Source organism: Haplochromis burtoni, unplaced genomic scaffold (assembly GCF_018398535.1).
Source record: "Haplochromis burtoni strain Fernald_Lab_line unplaced genomic scaffold, NCSU_Asbu1 Contig_133, whole genome shotgun sequence".
NCBI classification, from domain to species: domain Eukaryota; kingdom Metazoa; phylum Chordata; class Actinopteri; order Cichliformes; family Cichlidae; genus Haplochromis; species Haplochromis burtoni.
In genome coordinates, this window is record NW_024582494.1 from 986,193 (window position 1) to 1,005,888 (window position 19,696).

At 45.8% G+C, this 19,696-nt stretch overlaps 2 protein-coding genes across 10 annotated transcripts in view; both read right to left on the minus strand.

Annotated features, from left to right (window-relative positions):
* Positions 1-1,045: 1,045 nt before the first annotated feature.
* On the minus strand, positions 1,046-9,918 carry use1 (unconventional SNARE in the ER 1 homolog (S. cerevisiae)). Its single transcript, XM_005930944.3, has 8 exons — positions 9,755-9,918; positions 5,849-5,898; positions 5,547-5,625; positions 5,294-5,446; positions 5,129-5,144; positions 4,977-4,998; positions 4,730-4,892; positions 1,046-2,491 (listed from the first exon to the last, which is right to left on the minus strand). Exons 1-8 carry the CDS (start codon positions 9,851-9,853, stop codon positions 2,309-2,311), a joined length of 765 nt encoding a protein of 254 aa, XP_005931006.1. The 5' UTR covers positions 9,854-9,918; the 3' UTR covers positions 1,046-2,308.
* Positions 9,919-12,521: 2,603 nt separating this feature from the next.
* The window catches only part of LOC102306206 (unconventional myosin-IXb), a 54,902-nt gene continuing 47,727 nt past the window's right edge, over positions 12,522-19,696 (minus strand). For 5 of the 9 annotated variants that reach the window (XM_005930938.3, XM_005930939.3, XM_005930936.3 and 2 more), the window contains 17 exons: positions 19,486-19,601; positions 19,242-19,354; positions 18,967-19,151; positions 18,777-18,884; positions 18,506-18,676; positions 18,372-18,413; positions 18,187-18,298; positions 18,019-18,092; positions 16,750-16,942; positions 16,544-16,672; positions 16,346-16,451; positions 16,077-16,208; positions 15,726-15,849; positions 15,504-15,554; positions 14,781-14,896; positions 14,547-14,683; positions 12,522-14,112 (listed from right to left, as the gene is read on the minus strand). In XM_005930938.3, coding sequence (XP_005931000.1) covers positions 13,556-14,112; positions 14,547-14,683; positions 14,781-14,896; positions 15,504-15,554; positions 15,726-15,849; positions 16,077-16,208; positions 16,346-16,451; positions 16,544-16,672; positions 16,750-16,942; positions 18,019-18,092; positions 18,187-18,298; positions 18,372-18,413; positions 18,506-18,676; positions 18,777-18,884; positions 18,967-19,151; positions 19,242-19,354; positions 19,486-19,601 — 2,466 coding nt within the window. In that variant the 3' untranslated portion in view covers positions 12,522-13,555. Of the gene's footprint in view, positions 14,113-14,381; positions 14,437-14,534; positions 14,684-14,780; positions 14,897-15,503; positions 15,555-15,725; positions 15,850-16,076; positions 16,209-16,345; positions 16,452-16,543; positions 16,673-16,749; positions 16,943-18,018; positions 18,093-18,186; positions 18,299-18,371; positions 18,414-18,505; positions 18,677-18,776; positions 18,885-18,966; positions 19,152-19,241; positions 19,355-19,485; positions 19,602-19,696 lie in introns of all 9 variants that reach the window. The other 4 variants (XM_005930941.3, XM_005930942.3, XM_005930937.3 and 1 more) reach the window with 4 other exon arrangements.

Genomic DNA, 19,696 nt, shown 5'->3' on the forward strand with positions numbered 1-19,696 from the left:
ATATAAATTAGCGTGAAAAGTGAAGCAGTTGTTTTGTAGCTTTTTTTAAAGGATTGCTGGTTAAGCCGCTGTAATGAGCACCCTATTAGGAAATGGCACTGAATTAAGCTAAATTTCCTAAACATGTGTGAGTGCAGGCAGTCCAACACTATTTTCAGCTCATCCCTGTGGGAAAAGACTCCAGGAAGGAACCCATTCAGCTTTCCCGGGTCAGAGGTTAAAAGCGCCCTCAACAGGCGTCACAGGAGATACATTTTCTGACTTTAGGAACTTCACACGTCTCGGTCCCTGCTGAACTTTGGTTTTCTACGTAGCCTCCGGTCTCGTTCGGCCGTCGGGGTAAAACCATAATGAACATGGGAAACCGCACCAGGGATGAAGTCATGTGCTGCCGTTTCGGTTCAAAAGCGGCACCGCACGCTCGCAGGGCTGATCACACGGCCAAGAGCATTAGCGAAGGCCTGAGAATGGAGGCGCAAACAGCTGTGATTAAACTGAGGGATGACGATCCTCTGCTGAGACACAGCCTCATTTGGTCTCCCGGTGGCCTGCATACCTTGGCTTCCAGCAGGCGAAATGCCCCCCAGGGATCCTAAAATACACAGCAGGCCAGGTCCCAGCAGCAGGCTGGGAGGGGAAGAGAGGAAGGGCTAGGGGCAGAGCTGCAGCCTCACAGACCTCAAACAAGAGTCAGGCTGACAAGAGCAACTTTAACCTGTGAGAAACGTTCAGACTTGAAGCTGCTGTCAGGCTAAATTAAGGAGGAACAAAAGCTGACAACGCACAGACTCACACACGATCGCCGTGTGCTTTCCCCTCTGCAGCCAGCGGCTCTTATTTAGCTTTACTTCATCCTTGGAGCACTCCTAAACGAGTAGCAGGTTTAATTTGGGAATCACCGCTCGCTCGGGCCACCGGGGTCACAGAGGTCATTGCGTGCGTTGATACTCCAAGCTCGTGACTGACGCACACTGGCCGTGTGATGCCACTGCATTAGTTAGCTCCACACTGACAAGGGGACGCCTTCAGGCATCAGGAAAACACACTCTGGACTCACAATGACAACGACGGAGGGAAATTAAATTATTTTATTTCTCTCTTGAATCAGATGACATTTTAGTGATACTACGCACAACACGTGAGCCGTCAAACAGGACGTGAACAAACAGGATCACCTGACGCAGGAAACCGACTATAACAGGGCTGACGACGCTGGCTCTGACCCTTAACGACGTTTAAACATTTAAGTGATAAACACCAGTGCGAGTTTACCGAGCTGCTTTCAGTGAACAGCTGGTGATGCTTTACTTTAAAGCACATCACCCTGTGGTTTGTGATTTTGGTCATCGCTACGTTGTTGTTTTTTGGACTGGAAGCCACCACATGTGAGAGCAAACTGCAGGTGAATCACAGACACAGGCCTGCAGCTGCCTGTCTCACATCCACCTTGGCCCGACTTTAAGCCTCAGCAAGGTTTAAACAAGTGAGGTAAGAAAGAAAGGAAACAGTAAAGTTGTCAAAAAGGTCAAGATGAAACTGGTTCTAGTAGCAGGCTGTTGATGTGCTTACTTCTACTGTAATGCTGCATTTTAACATGCGAGTCTGTGGGTAAATGACTCAATCTGGGAGTGGGCCTCAAGTGGCCACTGGTGGAACTGCAGTTTTTGACTCTTCTTCATTTTCAGCCCCTCAGGTCAGAACTGGATGTGTAGAAACGTGACCTAGCATAAAAATGTACAGCATGTTTCTATCTGCTTACAGCCACATCAGTGTGTTATATGATGTTTAAATCAAATATACTAAACTGGGGATTTAAGGTAAAGCATTAGCAAACGATGGCACATTTGTTACAAACTGAGTTACAGCTGACGGCGACGGTCCATGAACGCCTTTCAGTGTGCACGAGTACTAAACAGATGCTCCACCAAAGACGAGTGTGTGTTTGTAGTTTCACTTGGTGATAAAGTGCATACATGTGTTGATTGGCTCGCAGCCGTCCTGATGAGGGTTAAAATAGTTAAGGCTCAGGTCCCGCCGTCCGTGCATTAAGACTTTGCTGTTGCTCCCAGCAGATTCTGCTGTGTCAAAAAAGAGAATTCTGGCGCTTCGAGTCATGATTTAAACTTTAATGTGGAGGAGAAAGATTTCAGTTTCAAAAGTGTTAAGTGACAGTCCGTGAAACTGATTTGTTTTGGTGCTGACAGCTACTGATCTGTATCGCTGTAGCTCTACGGAGGCCTGTGAAGACTCTGCTCTTGTAAACACGGGAGCGTGTCGGGACTAAGAGTTCAGAGGATGATCACGGTCATCATCTGAGTCTGGGGAAGATTCTGATGAAGAGGATCATGCTGATAAAGGTGAAGGAGACTAGGATGAGCATCAGCCACAGCAGCCAGTTCACAGACTTCTTCGTGTGCTGCTCCAACCGCTCGGACTCCGTCTTCAGCTTCTCGAAGTTCAGGTCCGCCTGACGCATGGACTGGCTCAGAGTCTGGAGGCAGAGGGAGACGTCGCAGATATAAACATCAAAACCACAGACAAACAAGCCCGCTGACGGGAACACTCAGAGTCTTTATGCACAGTGTGGCTCCAGAGGCTGTTAGCTGGCCTATACTGCCCCCTTGTGGCCAGAATCAGTTAAACTCCTCCAAGTTTCTCAAAGAGGCAGAAATAGCTCTGGAGCACTGCTGCCCAATCCCGGTCCTCGAGAGCTACCGTCCTGCAGCTTTTAGATGCATCCCTACTCCAACACAGCTGAATCAAATGGTTTGATTACCTCTTCAGCATGCCATCGTGTTTGGCAAAGGCCTGATAACAAGCCATTCATTTGATTCAGCTGTGTTGGAGTAGGGATGCATCTAAAAGCTGCAGGATGGTAGCTCTCGAGGACTGGGATTGGGCACCTAGAGGTTGCACAACTTTTTTTCTTTCTAACAAATAAATAAATAAATAAATCTTAAAATAAATGATTTCAAAGATTTAATAAATGTAAATACTGCCAGCACGAGAGGAGGGAAAAAAGGATCTTCAATAAAAATATCACAATTAGCACTTAGTCACGTTTTTATGATGCCCTGAGTTCGTTAAGTGTGGGCTTCACTCATGGAAAACTATTTTTTTATTTAAGCTGGTTCGAGTTTTCCTGATAAGCAGTTAAAACAAGTTTTGTTATGGACCAAGTTTTTTCCAAGTTTCCATCATAAGACTCAGATTTGGGCCGGTTGGCGGCCACATCAGGTCCTTCAGCACGAATCTTCTTATTAACGTAACTAAAGGTTTGGAAAGGGCAGCTTTTAGCTTTGATCCCCAGCTGCTGAGAGACTCTGCAGGAGGACCTGGGAGCAGCTGGAAGCCCGCCTCTTTCTTCTTCAGGCTCTGGGCGTGCTCACATGAAACATCATGTGACTCCTCTGCACAAAACGATCCCTACGAGTGTTCCCTACTGCAATCAGGGAAGCTAGCGGATAATTATGATAAAAATCTATGTCAAACATTAAAAAAAAAGCCCAAAAGCTGTTCTTCTTAATAGATTTATTCTGAGTGCGCTTTTAGTGCTGCTGCTTATTTGTAGCATTACAGCTTAAACGTTGCTCCTGTCCTGCAACCTGATGCAGCAGCTGCAATTCCAGCAGCGTAAAAGAGATTCGGCAGCAGATTAGAGACAGTTTTTGGCTTAACAGCCTACCTACACAAAATGTATATGGGTACAGCAGAGGGTCTATGCTGCACTAAATGGCTGTTGTAAATAATAAGTCAGTGGAAATCTGGCCCTTCCAGCATCCTCTGCTCCCACAGAGATTTTCATCACAAGTGATCTCTGTGATTTAGTAAAAAGAAAGGTCCTTCTGACCATTAACCTCCCCTCATAGCACACCCCTCTGCTTGGGCTTTGTATACTCTGACTTCACTTTATTTGGATTTAATTTCTCACTTTTAGCTTGTATTTATATTGGGCAGGATGCATGATCACCCTGAAACAACTTGAGGAAAGTGGCCAAACCTCAGCTGATCATTCCCATATCTTTTACCGACCCAACCATCATAAAAGTTTGTTCCCAGAGTCAGAAGAGAATCAGGAAGAAAGGCTTTGAATGTGTCGCCCCCGTGTCCTACAGAAATCGACAGAAGCAGCTCAAAGTGTCAGAACTGGTCACGATCGGCGAGTTTAATATATATTTAAATGAGAACTGTGCTGGTTGTGCTTCACCTCGACACAGCTAAAGTTCCAGAATCATCTGCACATTCAGGACGCTTCTCTTTAGCCCACTGTGTGTTTTCTGCTGTTAAGTGTGGGAGCTGACTTCCTGTTTAGCTTCAGCGCCACACTGACTCACTGTTCTGACCATATGTTCCCACAGTCTTCCCATTTTGCTCCTGAGTTTAGACACAGCTGACTGGGAGCAAACAACATGTGTTGCATTTCCTTCTTGGAGGACTCGCACTGTTTCGGCTGAACGCGCTGCAGCTTGGGGGCGTGCTTTGGCTCGATTAGCCAGGTGCAAGAGCTCGTTGTGGTCTGAAAAGCGTCTATTTGAACTGCTAACTATTTTGTGTGTTTAGATTTGTGCATGCATTCGGTTTAGAGATGCAAATTAAAGGGTGAATTTTTTCAACTTCTTCATCTGGAAACAAATCTGCCATTAAACTTTTTTTTTTTCACAAACACAGACTCAAAAACAGTTTTGCATCAAATCTGTGAGTTATTTATTCCATATATCTGTCCGCTTACCTGGTTGTCTTGTTTGATGATGTTCTGCGCAGCCAAAGTGTTGTTCTTCAGATTTCTGGCCAGGTTCAGCATGTCTTCAGCCAGCTTCTCCTGCAGGTTGTGGTGATGCTGCAGGACGGCGTCCAGCTCTGCGGCAGACTGACGCTCGTCCAGAGGAAAACATCTGCGCAGAGGTGACACAGGTTGAAGCTTTTACACCCAAAAACAAGTCCAACACACGAGGTCATTTAGAAAAGCTCGACTTTACCTTCGGTTCCTCAAGTCTCCGTCTAACGTGAGAAAAGAAAAATAAAATCAAATCACCTCGTCTTAAAAACAAACAAATACAATCCTATCGAAATATAATTCGTCATATTTCCATCTGATGTTATTAAATCCAAGAGGCCGAGTACTTCGTACCTTTTCCCGACGACCCCTGCAGTGACAGAAAAGAACATTTATGAGTTCAAGACAAAATGTGGGAAACGTTTTATTTAGACGTTTCTACCACAGTGTGGTAGTTTAGTAGGCGCGCTGCAGTTCGTACAAAGAGGTCACGTCTGCAGTACGGTCAGAGCGTCCTACCGTGCTGAGCAGCTCGTCCCTCATCTCTCCCGTGCACCGCGCCTTCGTCTGCGTGTGGACTTTTTTAGTGACAGACATCCTCTCGTTGGCCATCGTGGCCGTCCGACCGGGGGCGAGGAACTGATTAGCTAGAGCTTTTTCTGTTGGCGAAGACTGAAGCAGAGCGGGAGGGACAGGAAGTCAGAAAACTCAAAGCTTCACTTCAAAATAAAGAAAACACAGTTGTGTCGTGTTAAAAACAGGAAAAACTGACCAGCTTCTCTGCTTCTAGAGTTCCTTTCAGAAAGTTGACTTTTCTCGTGTATTCAGCCAGGACCTCTGGTGTTGGTTTGCTGCAAGGACACACAACCGCTTACTGACAAAGCTTTGTGTTATTAAGCTGCAACGAGCAGATCAAACATCTGCGCTCATAACACGTAAGCCTGATGTGACCTGTTAGAAGATATACTCTTTTCCCTAAACACCAAACATGTTTAAAATAGGTTCTTAATAATATATGTACATTTCAGGCAAAAAAAGAAAACACTGAGACAGAAAAGTGGAGGCTGGTGTTACCTCGGGCTTTTCCTCAGAGCCACCAGCATCTCTTCCAGGGCGCCCACATACTGGAGGAGACCAAACAGAAACAGTGATGCTGCTCACATGCTCTCGTTTATCTCATCAATCACATCTTTATTTCAAAGTAACAAATGTTAAATAAACATCCGTATATCATAGACTACACTGGGCCAAATAACAGAGTTTAACTGACGAGGTTCTTGTAAAAGTAGGCTGAGTTTCTTACAGAGGGTGGGTCACAAAGCCACACAGAAGCCACTGAGACCAGCTTAGGATGACTGTGATGACAGCACACACTCACTGCTGCAGCTGGACACTAGTGTAGTCTTCATCGACACACACACACACAGATAATGCGGAAAAACAGCTGTGACGCTGCAGAGACGGTTCCTGAGAAAAGCAAATGACTGTGCAGTAAACAGCATCAAGTGGAGGCTCCTTAAATTTATCTTTAATAGTTCCTGTTTGTAGCAAAGCATCGTTGAGGTTACACTAACACCAGGCCTGAACACACCTTCAGTTTGCAGCTGTTAGAAAATAAGTCACGGCAAAATGCACCGTATCTCAAACTCCCACCAACGCCCAGTGGTTGCTGATCTCCACCAACCAGTCAAGCTGCAGTTTCCAGCCACGCTGGCACGGATGAGTCAAATTGTTGATTTGGTGACGTCTGCTGTCACAGCGAGTCGGCTCACTGAGAGAAACAAAACAGACTCTCACCACATCAGACCAAGTGTACATGTGGTCTAATGTAATAAGGAGGAAGCAGTGCAAGATGAACGTGTTTGACAGCTGTCAGAGTCGCACTGACTGTTCTTACTTTAGTTACTCTAACCTTTCATTTACTCTAAAAGTAAAAATCATGCAGCTGATTGGTTCATCCTGCTGGTTCAGATTAAAGGGTCTTCACTGCTCAGCTGTAGGGAGCCACTCGGGACAGCGTGACACGAGGTCACTGAGAAGAGGCGTCTTGATTTATTCAGTCCCAAGTGGCCTGGCGACGCCTGTTGTTACTCGTTTGTGTTAAAGCTACAGGTCACACGTTTAACTCAGCGACTCTTCCTTTAACCCCTTAGCAGTCCTATTAGTCCCCTAAACCATCCAATGTCCCGTGGGCGGTACGTCCGACTGCTAACAGTTTAAAGCTGCTTATCGTTCATTCTTGGGTGTAAAAAATATTTAAACCTCATAAACTAAATTAAAGCTTTCAGTGGAATTTAAACAGGCAAATGCTCTGAATTTAACCAAACACGTGTGTGTCAAAGATAAAAGCTGCACTTTGTTGTAAGACCACTTTGCACCACAAGAGGGTGCAGTGTGTCACCGTAACCTGTGTATTTTAAATCAGCAGTCCCCTACCCCCGGGCCTCGGACCGGTACCGGTCCGTGAGTCGTTTGGTGCCGGGCCGCGAGAGTTGAGGCTCAGGTGTGAAATGTGTGGTTTTCAGGGTTTTTATCGTTAACTCGGTATTCCTGGTCACGTGTGTTATGAATAAATCTTCTTTTTTTCGGTACCGGTACTAGTTTTATTTTGTTGTATTTATCCGCGACACCTTAAAGGCCGGTCCGTGAAAATATTGTCGGGCATAAACCGGTCCGTGGCGCAAAAAAGGTTGGAGACCGCTGTTTTATATGACAGCCTGGCAAAAGACGAGATCTCACGAGGCTCTTTACTAAAAAGAAAACTGCTAGCAGTGCTGCCCCCTGGTGGTCAAAGTTTTAGTAACAAAAGTTAGCCGTAATTTCCCATCACCGAACAACCACAATCGTCCATGAAAACGGTGGTACAAATCTCTACGTTACAGAAGTGTCACATCACGACATCGATCATATAGCAACTCTATGCATTCATGTTTCCTAGCACACAAGCCGCACAGAGAGCCGCGTAATTAATTGAAAATAAATCAAAACTGATGTTCTGAACTCTCAACAGATGTGATCTGGTCCATGTCATCTTTGTTTTAAATTTAAATTCTGTTAACATTTCACCCAATGAGAGTTCACACAGTAACGTGTCTCCATGACATGAAGCATGATGTAAAAAGACCTCAACACAGTTTCAGCGTCCAAACGTAACAGCACCAATCTGTTTCAACAGCTGGAGCACAATCACAATATCGCAGCTTTACAGCCGAGCGCATTTACAGGTCAAACCCTGCCAGCAAACTGTCGGGGCAAGAACAAGTACATAAAGGAAACTCCTTCGTTAATGTTAATCGAGGTAAAATGTTCAATTGTTTTGATTTGAGGCCCCGCCCAAGCATATCTGAGTACGAGAGCAGTGTGAGGACTTAATGAGGGAGCTACTCAACAACCTCACTGCGCTGCAAAATATGAAAGAGCTGTTCCTGATGAAAATGGCAACAACAAACATGTTTCACCACTAGAGGAACAAATACTCCGAAGGAGGAGACGCCAGGAGCTGGTGTCTCGGGTTGGAATCCAGTGTGGGGCCTTTCTGTGTGGAGTTTACACAGCACAAAGACATGCATCTGTGGTTAACTGATGATTCTAAATCGGGCCAGTCCCCTCACCCATCGGCTCTAAGATCTCCACTGCCTACTGGTTAAGACTCAGAGATCAGATTAGTTAGACAGGGAGTCGATCCAGACTTCCTGTACTGGGGGTGCTGGTTCCACAGATCAACAGTGTGGGTGTGAGTGGTTATCTGTCTCTCCATGTAAGCCCTGTGACACACCTCACCTGGCCAGGATGTACCCTCCCCCTCATCCTTTGACAGTTAAGGTTAGCCCCCCCCCCCCTGAGGAATATTGATGGATTGTGCAGATACTTAAGAATTACAAGTTTAAGTTACTTTAGTTTAACAAAAACTAAAACTACACTTCCAGAGAAAACTCGACCCAGAGTATCTCACTGCAACTCTGCGGCTTTCAAAGGAGGAAAGGAGGTCATTTATGTGAAAAGGGAAAGTCCATCTCTGAACCGAGGAGGGGGCCTAAGAGCACGTCTTTCACTTTCTTACAATGCTGTGATTGCAGCCATTCCCCTGTGACCTCTGAATGGTTCTCATGCCCACCATCAATGAGTATGACAACAGTATATTGAAGATCATGAAACTCGGCTGGTGCTAGTTTTGGCCGATATGCAAATGTTTAAAAGGCTGGGAAACTGCAGTGAGCTGAGAATGAGGAAGTCACAGGTGAGTGATGAAATGTTTCTCCCACTGAAAACAAACAGATGAACAGAAACAGCTCTCTGGGACTAGCTAGAGCACCTGTGTGCTTACATTTGACTTTTGCTGTGTCACTGCTGCTTAATAAGAGTCACACTTTAAGGTCACCAGCTCACTGGAAAAGAAAGGATGGCTGGATGGATGTCCTTCACCCAACACGATGCGCACTATTTTCCATAGCATAATAACTATTGTCGCAAATATTTCTCTGAAATATCGCGATGTAATTTAGAGGCTGCATCACACCCCGCTGGTGCGCACAAGCTGAGTCTGCAGCTCCTGACTAGGTTAACTGTCTATGAGGCAGCAGGGGTTGGACGGCTGGAGGAAAACTCGGGTTGTAGCTGATTCTCAGCCGATCGTTCTTATTAAAAAAAGAAGAAGCTATAAATAAATACAGTTACTGTTAAAGATATGAACATATGGAGGATCTTCTGTGAGGAACATGGGTGAAAGGAAAGCTTCGGAAACGAGATTAAACACTAAAATACAGCAAATCTGCTGCAGCAGACTCGCCGTGTGTCGCTACAGTGACATCTCGGCTGTGATTGAACCTGTGCCTGAGGGGCGAACAGCTTAAATGTGCCTCCCGACAAAAACAGAAAGAGGTTTGCGCGACGACGTGGCTAACAGCGGCTCACAACAACAACAGTCAGGCTAACGTCATCACGACACGGTCGTTACAGCCGCTCCGAGCCGTGCCGGGTTACCTTTTCAAGCCTCCACTCCGTCTCTCCCCGTTTCTCCGACGCCAAAGACTCACAGCGAGACAATAACCTGATGAAATTGATTTCTAGTCTGGAAGCCATGTTTGGTTTGAAGCCGACACAGCGGCGCAGCAGTTTGACGTCAAGCAGAGCGGCGCAGACGTTATGGGCGGAGCGTCGCCCCGCCTCTTTTTCTACGTTGTCATTGAAACTTTTAATTTAAAAAGCTAGACTTATTATTATTATTATTATTATTATTATTATTATTATTATTATTATTATTATTATTATTAATAATAATAATAATCTCGTTAGATCCCAAAGTTTTATCTTAATCTATTTCTCTCTATTCGGGAGAAATAAAATAATAAAATAAATATAAAACACATCATTCTGGCACCAAAACCACAACATGTCTGTATGTAGTACTTTTTTATTTATGTATGTTTTGTATGTGTTCATATACAGTTCTTAAAAAAAATACTGCCATAAAAACACTAAAAGAAAACTAAAAGTTAAAAATATTGTTTTTAAATTTTATTTATTGGGCAAATAAAACACTAAATTCACTTTTTTATACCCCAATTTGAGGCGCCATACTGGACTTCTCTGAGAGTCAAGCACAACGATATTTTCTTTTACGCAATGCCATTAAATAATAATAATAAATAATAATAATAATAATAATAATGTGCTTTCCTATTTTTTCTGCTTTTTTGTAAAAGATTACATAAATAAAATTAAAAATATGATTTTTGACTGACAAGCTTGGACAAACTGGCGTCTCAGTCGTTACAGAAACAGAAAATGAGTTTGATATTTTCAGTACTGTTAATTTATGGTAATTGTGGCATAAACATTACACTGGGTGGTGGCCTGATAGTTTATCAAGTATCCATGTATGCCTATATTGACTGTATTGATTACGTTTTGTTTTATAATACATGGGTTATTTTGCTGTACGGTATCTATGACACTCAAACTGCTTTACATGTAAACAGATGGAATGAAAGATTAGCACTGGATATAAAGTCATGTTGTGCTTATCACTACACTACAGTGCGTAAAGTATAATAGCCCATTTAGTACACGGTCTGCATCACTCAGGGCACTCAGTGTTTAGACCTTTTCTTATGGCCTACATCATCTACAGCTTCTAGAATCATAACTATTTTTGCAACGTGGAGCACCGATTGGAGACAGTTGACTGAATCTTCTCACCAAAGTTTTAATCTGTAGCCGGAAACTTCTGCACCACCAACGGGCTGAAGTTGGAGCTGCGTTTTCCAGATATGAGGCATCTGTGGATCAAGTCCAAGAAGGAGGTCATCCGGCAGGTCACATGACACAGCCTGTTCAAATCTTCAGAGCAACAATTTTAGTCTTCATGTCAAAAAATAGTCCCAGTCTGTTCAGGCCTTGAACGCTTCAGGACTTTGTTTGCACCTGTTAGGTGGGATAAACACTTTTTAATGATTTGTTAACCTAGTACCCCACATACCTATCACTGCAGCGCCCTTCCACCTGAGCATGCCCAGCTGTGTGGGTGGTGCAGAGAGGAGAATAATCATCTATCAGACTCACGTATCCCAACCCGCATGGAGGTACGTGAAACTACATAAACTTTAATTTGCTTAACAGTGGATGGTGTGCGAGGCTGGTAAATCACCCACGACCAGGAAGGAAAATGCTGACCACAGCTCAGGGCGTAAAAACGGCAAAAATAAATGTAACCACTTCAAGGGGCGCTTGCGTGACACTGTTAAAACTCATGTTGGTGTAATTTCCTGTGCGCGGCTCTGGTGCAGCTTTATGAAGTCTGAAGAAATGACTCGTATGACATCACTTGAAAAACAGATCTTGCATTGTGGCAGCTGATCCTGAACTGTGGAGCCTTTGTGTGCTCAAGGTGCATTAATTCCACTCCACACAAAATCAAAAGCAGCGAGGTCTGTGCAGACGGCTGCAGTTTACTGTGACAAAGAAGCGGCTCATTTAAGAAGACCTGACCCGAGTTGTAATGACTGTTTAAGGCAGGAATGGCTCCGTGAGACTGTAAAATTATACCCACCTCTGGGAGTTTTAGCCATCTTAAAGCAAAATGTTAAACACACACACTCCGGCCACTTTATTAGGTACACCTGTTCACCTAGTGGTTAATGCAAATATCAAATCAGCCGAGTCAGTGCTTTTAAACACGCAGATATAATCAAGACGACCTGCTGAAGCTCAAAATGAGCAAGAAAGGGGATTTAAGTGATACTGAACAGGGCTGGTTGTTGGTGTGAGGATTTCAAAGACTGCTGATCTGCTGGGATTGTCCCACACAACCATCTCTGGGGATTACAGATAAAGATCCAAATAAGAGCAAATATCCAGCAAGCGGCAGTTTGATGCTAAAGATCAGAGGCTGGCCCGACGGCTTGGAGCTTATAGGAGTGCAGAAGATCATCTCTGAACATGTTAAACCCTGAAGCAGATGAGCTACACCAGCAGGAGACCACACCAGGTGGTCTGTACCCAGTACTAGCAACATGTACCTAATGTAATGCCATGATGTGCAGTATTTCTAGTTTCATGTTACTCCATATTGTCTGTACTGAAGGTCCAAGTCAACCTATGAACCTAATTTGGAGCAGACTAACTCCTGGAGAGTTTATAAACGTCCTACAGATTTATTTTAATAACTCTTGTTTATCACCAGCTTCTGTTTCCAGCGTAAAAGAAAATCGTTCTAATTGTGCGTGATGGAAACACAGAGCAGCGCACGTTACAAGCATCATGTACTGTATTTTCATGTTAATACTAAGAAACATTACAGCTCATTCAGTCAAAGTCACCATGCACTCTGTTACACATCAGAACATCTTCCTCATAATCCAGACGAACTAACATCATCATACATCATCATCATCAGCAGTCAGAGAGGAACATTAGTATTACATCTCATACAAAGTTGGCCGGAGCTGTGCTTCAGCAGACTTTTCTAATAATGGGACCGAGTGATTTTAGAGGAGGGGAAGTTCAAGGACACGCGGTGGCACCGCTCTTGGATCGTGGCTGGGTTTGTGTGGGTTTCCGTGGAGAAAGTGGCGTGTGCTGCTCCCGTTCCCTTTGCTGCGTGAATGCAATGACTTCCTATTTGGTGTGTGTTGTGCGGCGGGTAAAACATGAAGGCGAACAGAGAATGCTGTGTGTGTGCAACAGTCACAATGTGCAGGTTTAGGTCCTTGTTTTCCACGACAAACACATCCCTCCCTCTGCGAGCACCGTTCCATCATCGTGACATGAGAATGAGCTTTTTAACAAGTCAATGTACAACATCAAGGCACTAGCTAACGTTTCAGCGAGCGGGTTTCACTCACTGGGAGAACTAAGAAATGAAAAGTGCGACTGAAACCTGCAATATTTTCTTGAATTAGCACAAATTAATAAAAAAATCATTATGAGGCTACGGGAGGAAACTGCCTCTGGTCCCACTGAAGTAATCAACAGTGAGGACAACATATTAAAAAGATTGAAAAGGTGCTTGGCAACATGTGGTCCAGTCCTTTTGACTAACGACACGTTAGTTCCCTCAGACAGCAGCAGCTGCAGTTTGTGCGAGCTGGGTTCATGCATGTGGAGCCGCAGCAGCTGCGCCTGCGTCGCGTCTCTCCTTTCCTTTACACACATCAAGTTCCAGCCTGTCCGAGCGCTCTGCTGCGTCGAATCCGAGAGCGTTTGAATTCCTTTTGTTTGTCTGCTTGCGGGTCGCCGTCCTTAATCCTCTTCACCGTTCCAGTCGCTTGTGCTCCTCCCCGCTCAGACTTCATCATCCATGTACGGGATGTCCGGGTCAGAAAACCGTCTGTGGACGTTTGAGACTTTCGTGTCGCTGTGCTGGAGCTGAGGAGTGGGCGCAGCCGTGGAGACGGAAGAAGAGGAAGAGGCGGCTGAAGGAGGACAGGAAGAAAAACGCAGCAGCAAGTCGCACTCTGACCCGTCGAGGTAAAGGGACTGGGTGCTGTCTTTACGGCGGCCGGGCTGCTCTCGTCTCTTGACCGAGAAGGCGGGCGCTCGGCTTCCGGGAGGGGCGTGAGACTGAGGTGGACTCGAGGTTGGCGCCTGGGAGCAGACTCCCTGCGGGAGTTTAACCGTGTTTGGGATGATGGGGTTGCGACGCTGAAGCGGATGCCTGAAGGAGGTGTTGGAGGATTCAGAAGTTGAAGAAGTGCAGCTGGCCAAAGAAGAGGTGGAGCTAGCAGGGGTGAGGGTCGACACAGAGATGCGTCCACTGGGGACTTTAGGCCTCTGGGTCAGATCTGAAGGTTTGGGAAGACAAAGCGGTTTGGATCTCCTCAGCTGATGAGCACCGCGTCCTGGAAGAGAAGAGGATAGAGGAAGGATGAGGAATATTTAACCAAGAGGCTCACAGCAGAGTGAAAGGCAAAAGGAAGATCATGCAACCACGTTAGGCAAGAAGAAAAATCAAAATGCACCCAGTGAGTTACAATTACAAGCATCTGATCTGATGTGGACGCCAAATGTTCAGCAAATCAACTTTGGGTGAAACGTGAGCATGCAGCTGTGCCACACATGCATTTACATGCACACAAACACACAAAAACACGGTTGCCGTTCCTCCGACCTGCTTTGCTACAGAGCAGACGTCACCGCCCACCTTCACCATCACTGGTCCAGACCTGTGCCACAAAAGACAGGAAGGGCCCCGCCCAGCAGGCCCCGCGGTCTGGTCAGAAACCCGCAGGAGACAGAAACAGGTAGGAAGTCCAGACTGTACCTTACTACTGACCTTCAGGCTCCGAGCTGTGAGCCGAGCGCTGCTGCTCGTCCAAGAGGCTCTCAGAGCTCAGCGAGGCTTCGGAGTCGAGATTCTCCTGGTCTGAACCAGGCTGCTCCATCTCTGGCAGGCGACAGGCAAGATCCTCTCTGAAGGTGAGATGAAGAGGAAATCACATGCATTAGGAACTGGACGATGAAGACAGCACACCTGAGGAACTGAAAAGTGCTGAGAGCGCAATCTTACTTCTCCTGTTTGATGGACTTGATACGTTCCATCAGGTTCTTCTCGGCCTCCGTGTCCGAATCCAGAGGCTCGTTCTCGGGGACCACGCTCAGATCCGTGCTGACCTTCTCGTGCATCTGCACAAGACAGAGGATCACACCTTCACCCAAACTGAAAACGTCCACAGTATAACAAACGCTACAGAAACAGACACACATGACTTTAACCCAAACCTGAAACTGAACCAAAAGGTGTTAGTGAGGTCGAGAGAAAGGCAGGGTGATGGGGAGGTTTTCATGCACCTGCATATGAATTCTTACAGAAAGTATTCAAAGAGATCCAAGTGAATGCACACTTTTACTCTTTTCACCAAAATGTGCTGCCGAGTGATTGCTCTGTAGACAACACCACCTTCAGAGCTCTGTGGCCTTCTTTCCTCTTAAGGTTGAACAAATCAGTCACAAAACAGCTGTTCGTAGGTAGTAACAGTCCTTCAAACCCAGAACCACGGTGTGCTCTCACATCACAAGCAGGGCACAAACCAGTTAACAGCAACATGCAGTCTATTCCCAGTTAGTATGGAAGAATAAACAGTATTAAGGAAAGAAAAACCCCCAAACACACACACGACAGCCAAAGTTTGACCCACATCTTACATGCCATGCACAGGCGCCTCGACATGGCAGACCACTACAAACTACAACTACAAGGTCGACTCTACCAGGAGAAATCGATGATACGTACCACCGCTCCTTTGTAAGGAGCTGGTAGCCTGAGCGGTAAACGCCAGTAGTGCTAAAGAGAGACAAGGAACATTGGACACGTTACGCACGGAAGCTAAAGATATCAGATTCTGACAGTGGGGTCGACTTTATTACGTGACCTTCATCCAGCTTCTTAGTGTCGACTTAATTTGTCTAAATGGACAAGGACGCGGACAGAGGCGAGCGGCGCTCTCTTCCTCACCGTGTTCTGCCTCTTGAGCTTCAGCTGGTTAACGGCTAGAGCCTCGGCGTACTCCAGCTGCTCGATTTCCTCCATCTTCTCGTTGTAGCGCCGGATCTGCTCGTTGATGAGCATCTCCACACATCTGCAAACAAAAGAGCGATCAGGGTGGGGCTTCTTTCTACTATGTTAGCGGCTTAACATTACAATACAAAGCATCTTGAGGATTGGTTCTATATAAAATACACTGACTTAACCGAATAAATTAAAATGTAAATATTTCCTCTTTCAGAGTCCAAGTGAACACAAAGACCCCACACCCACCCAATTCAACCCTCGTATTACATTCATGAGATTTCTTGGCGGTCTTACGTGGTTGTCTTGGCAACGTCTTTCATGCTGAGCAGTGGGTCTGCGCTGTCCGGGCAGCGGAGGATGCACGGTGCAAACACTATGGCCAGTGAGTTGGGAGACATGCGGTTGTGAGCCTCTTCTTTGCACACCCTGCAGGAGAATCACACACTGCTGTAAATGATCACCTCGCTGTTTAACTGAATACACGCATAACAAATAAGACAGGAGACAATGAGCCATCTCAGCGCAGGAGAAGTGATCAGAATCAAACAAACGAGGATCCCTGCCTGACGAGGTGGAAGACGAGCCTCTCCAAGGTGTTGTAATTTGCAGTCGGGAGCTCGTCCAGCACTTTATAGATGGCATGAAGCTGCTCCTGCTTCTCTGGAAGGTCTGACGAGAGGAAAATGCAACAAAAATCAATTCTTCAAAAACAGACAAAAATGCAAAGACACGAGCGCACTAGTGAGAAACGTCCTCCTCACCGACTGCATGCAGGAAGTCGTTGTAATGTGTGAAGGTCATCAGTGGGTCTGGCAGCTCCCTCAGCCACTGCTTTACCAAGCCTGTCACTGTGTGGATGGGATAGTCTTCGAGGCAGGCCGAGTTGGGGTCTAAACACAAAGTCGTCGTCAGCTCAGCGATGTCGTTTTAGGAGTCAGAAAAAGCAGAAACCAAGTTGATGTCTGACCTGTGTCCAGTTTCTGGTGAAGCTCTTTCATCCGGTTGGCAGAGCCCGATTTGCGATAGATGCCCTCCGTGTAGAGGCCGTGCATCTCCACGTGCTCCAGCATCATTTCCAGCACCATCGGTACCGGATTCTTCTCATTGAGCAGGTGACACACACGCACCCCGAAGTGCTGCCCGGTAAACTCGTCATCATTCTGTGGAGTCACCAGACGGCAGCGGTCAGTCGGACCTCGCCATGATCCACCCACAACATCCGAATCACACATTCTTCACTACAAACGAGTCAAATGTTCCCAAATATTATTGAACACGTGGAAGCGTGCTTCCCAGGCAGCTGCTTCCTCCCGAAGGGCCGCTTTCATTAACTTTATTTAACGTTTTCAAACACTGCGTGTCTATGATCAAAGATAAATATGCAGCCGACGCCGACAGTGCAAAAACGCTTCTTAAAAAGACCAGCAGAAAAAAAGTTACTTGATTAGAAAATTTTATTTTTTATTCAAAGCTAGTGGAACAGGGGCTGGATTAGAAAACTTTTTATGCACAGTGTTTATAACTAATCACTAACCCAGCCCTGTATTTTATTTAATGCACAACACAGACTGTATATAAAAGATGGATACCACTGCAAATTGAAGCCAATGTTCTTAAAACTGCATTCTCTCCAATGGCCAGTAGAGGGCAACGCTGATGGTAACAAACCTCAACTGGAGAGAAAAATGACTCGACTTTAGTTCAGTGAACGTCTCGTGATGAGTTCATGGTCCCAAACATGAGTTTCAAACTTCTTCATGATGATAGGAAATTATGGTTACATTTAAAAACAAAGTGAGGTTTGATTCTGGGCGTGGCTACTTTGTGGCTATGACATGAAAGGGAGTGACATTTCGTAGTCTTCCTGACCTCTCCGTGCAGGTTAGACTACACACCACCTTTAAACATACATTTACACACAATGTCAACTAGCACATCATTTTTATTATGTTTGTGTTTTTTAAATGGAGTTAACAGGAACAGGAGGTAATTTTAAGTAGATGAGAATCATTTAAAACACTGGATTAACTCGTTTACAGTATTCCACAAACTTTAAGCACTTCATCTTCCTCTCATCCACGACTTCAAATCACGGATTAACCAGATGTGAATGTTTTCAGACAGTGGGAGGAGGAGAACCACTGCACCGACATGCTGCAGGAGTGTGCAGGTCTAACCTTTGGTGGGCAAATGCAAACCAGCCATCCTTTACTTACAGTCTATGATGAAAACCCACCTTTTTGGCAGAGAAGGTGGAGCAGTCGGTGTTTATCTTGGAGATGCACTTCTTGTGGCACACCATTTTACAATCTGTGAGAAAAGATTAAGAATTGAAGTCAGTCGAAGCTGAACTTGAGTCTTTTACAGCATGCTGTGCTGAAAACGCTTCGTCGGGCTCACTCACTGCTGCACATGTAGGCCTTCTCCATGCCCCAGATGTAGGAAGTACACTGGTCACATGACTGCATAATGTTGACCTGATAGTTACTGAAAATGTGATCCAGCGGATTTTCCACCTGAAAAGACAACCAATCAATTAAAGACAAAATCATTACTGTGATAAAAGACGTCAAACGCTGCATCACTTACACTTTTGTCTTTCTTCCTCCTCTTCTTTCTCGCTTTGGCGGGCTGACGACAGACAGGCACAAATCACAGGTGTGAACACTGTTTTTCTTATTCGCAGTGACGAAGCTGAACAAGTCGAGTTGCTTTGTTTTTACCTTTGCAGGTTCAGCCTCCTCCTTCTTCATCTCTCCTCTGATGAAACCATCCAGCACCGACTGGAACAGGTTCACCACCAGTTGGACTTCTTCCTTCCTTTTGCTCCCTGCCAGGTGCATCACTTTGTTCTGGTAGCCTGACATTAGACCTTTGTAGCCGATGGTGGGTTTCTGTTAGGAGACGGGAGGGAAAACGAGGAAGAAGAGACGATGGTGAGGGTGAACGTTGATCGTGTGATGAAGCTGCTTTGATGGCAGCTCAGAGACTTACAGGAAGAGAATACATGGCTTTGATGTTCTCTCTGAACTGCATGGTGGCTGTCACAAAGATGTTTTCCGTCTCTGACAGCGTCTTGCTCCTGGAGCGGAAATCGTTCACCTGCAGAGGAATAAAACCCTTTTAGAAACGTGCGAATCTCATTTCCTTCATCGAGTCCGTCATCTTGTCGCCTTTCGCTCACCTGGTTGCCCAGAAACTCGTCGAGGTGCCGCAGCTCGTTGGCGTTGGTGATTTCTCGATCCAGCGAGGCGTTCCACTGTTCAGAGACTCGTGTGGCTCGGCTGATTTTAATGCTGGGATTTCTGCCTATAGCTTTGCCGCCGCGGTCACCGGATTGAGATCGGGGCGCGTGTCCGGATATCGGGGCTGAAAGAGAGAACGCGTCCCGAGTCGTTAAGGCCAGAAACTACCGCAGGTGAGCAAAGCAGCTTCAGCTACTCCTCTTGTGCGATTTACCTTCCCATGCGGTCGACTTCTCGTTGAGAGTCTGAGCGAAGGTCAGCTCCCCGTTGTCTGGAGTCTGGGCATCTTTGCCTTTTTTAAAGATTTTGCTGAAGAAACCGCTGGGCCTGCGATCCACAGAAGCAAAACACATAAGAACGACCACACATTAGTTCACGTCACAGACACGCCTGACATTCATTCGTTTCTTTTTATGCAACCAGAACATGTGTTTGCACTCCATCAGCAGCTGTGGTACCTGTCAGGTGTGGATGCGACTGAGTGGGCAGAATCCTGGTACCCGGCAGCCTCCTGCTGTCTCTTTCTCACGGAGCCTCCCTTTGAAACATCACCAGAGCTGTCAGTCGGGGAAAGCTGTTCAGCAGAGAATATCGAGTTACTTACACGACATCAGAGCGCAGATGTTCCCACAAACTGACAAACGTTTCTCTATAACGGCCACTTTACAT

Excerpts from the sequence above, each read along its gene's own strand:
- use1 (XM_005930944.3), bottom strand. The coding sequence starts at position 9,853 with ATGGCTTCCAGACTAGAAATCAATTTCATCAGGTTATTGTCTCGCTGT. Across the intron at positions 5,626-5,848 it reads GCTCTGAGGAAAAGCCCGAG|CAAACCAACACCAGAGGTCC; the intron begins GTAACACCAGCC and ends GTGTCCTTGCAG. Across the intron at positions 5,447-5,546 it reads CTCTAGAAGCAGAGAAGCTG|TCTTCGCCAACAGAAAAAGC; the intron begins GTCAGTTTTTCC and ends GCTCTGCTTCAG.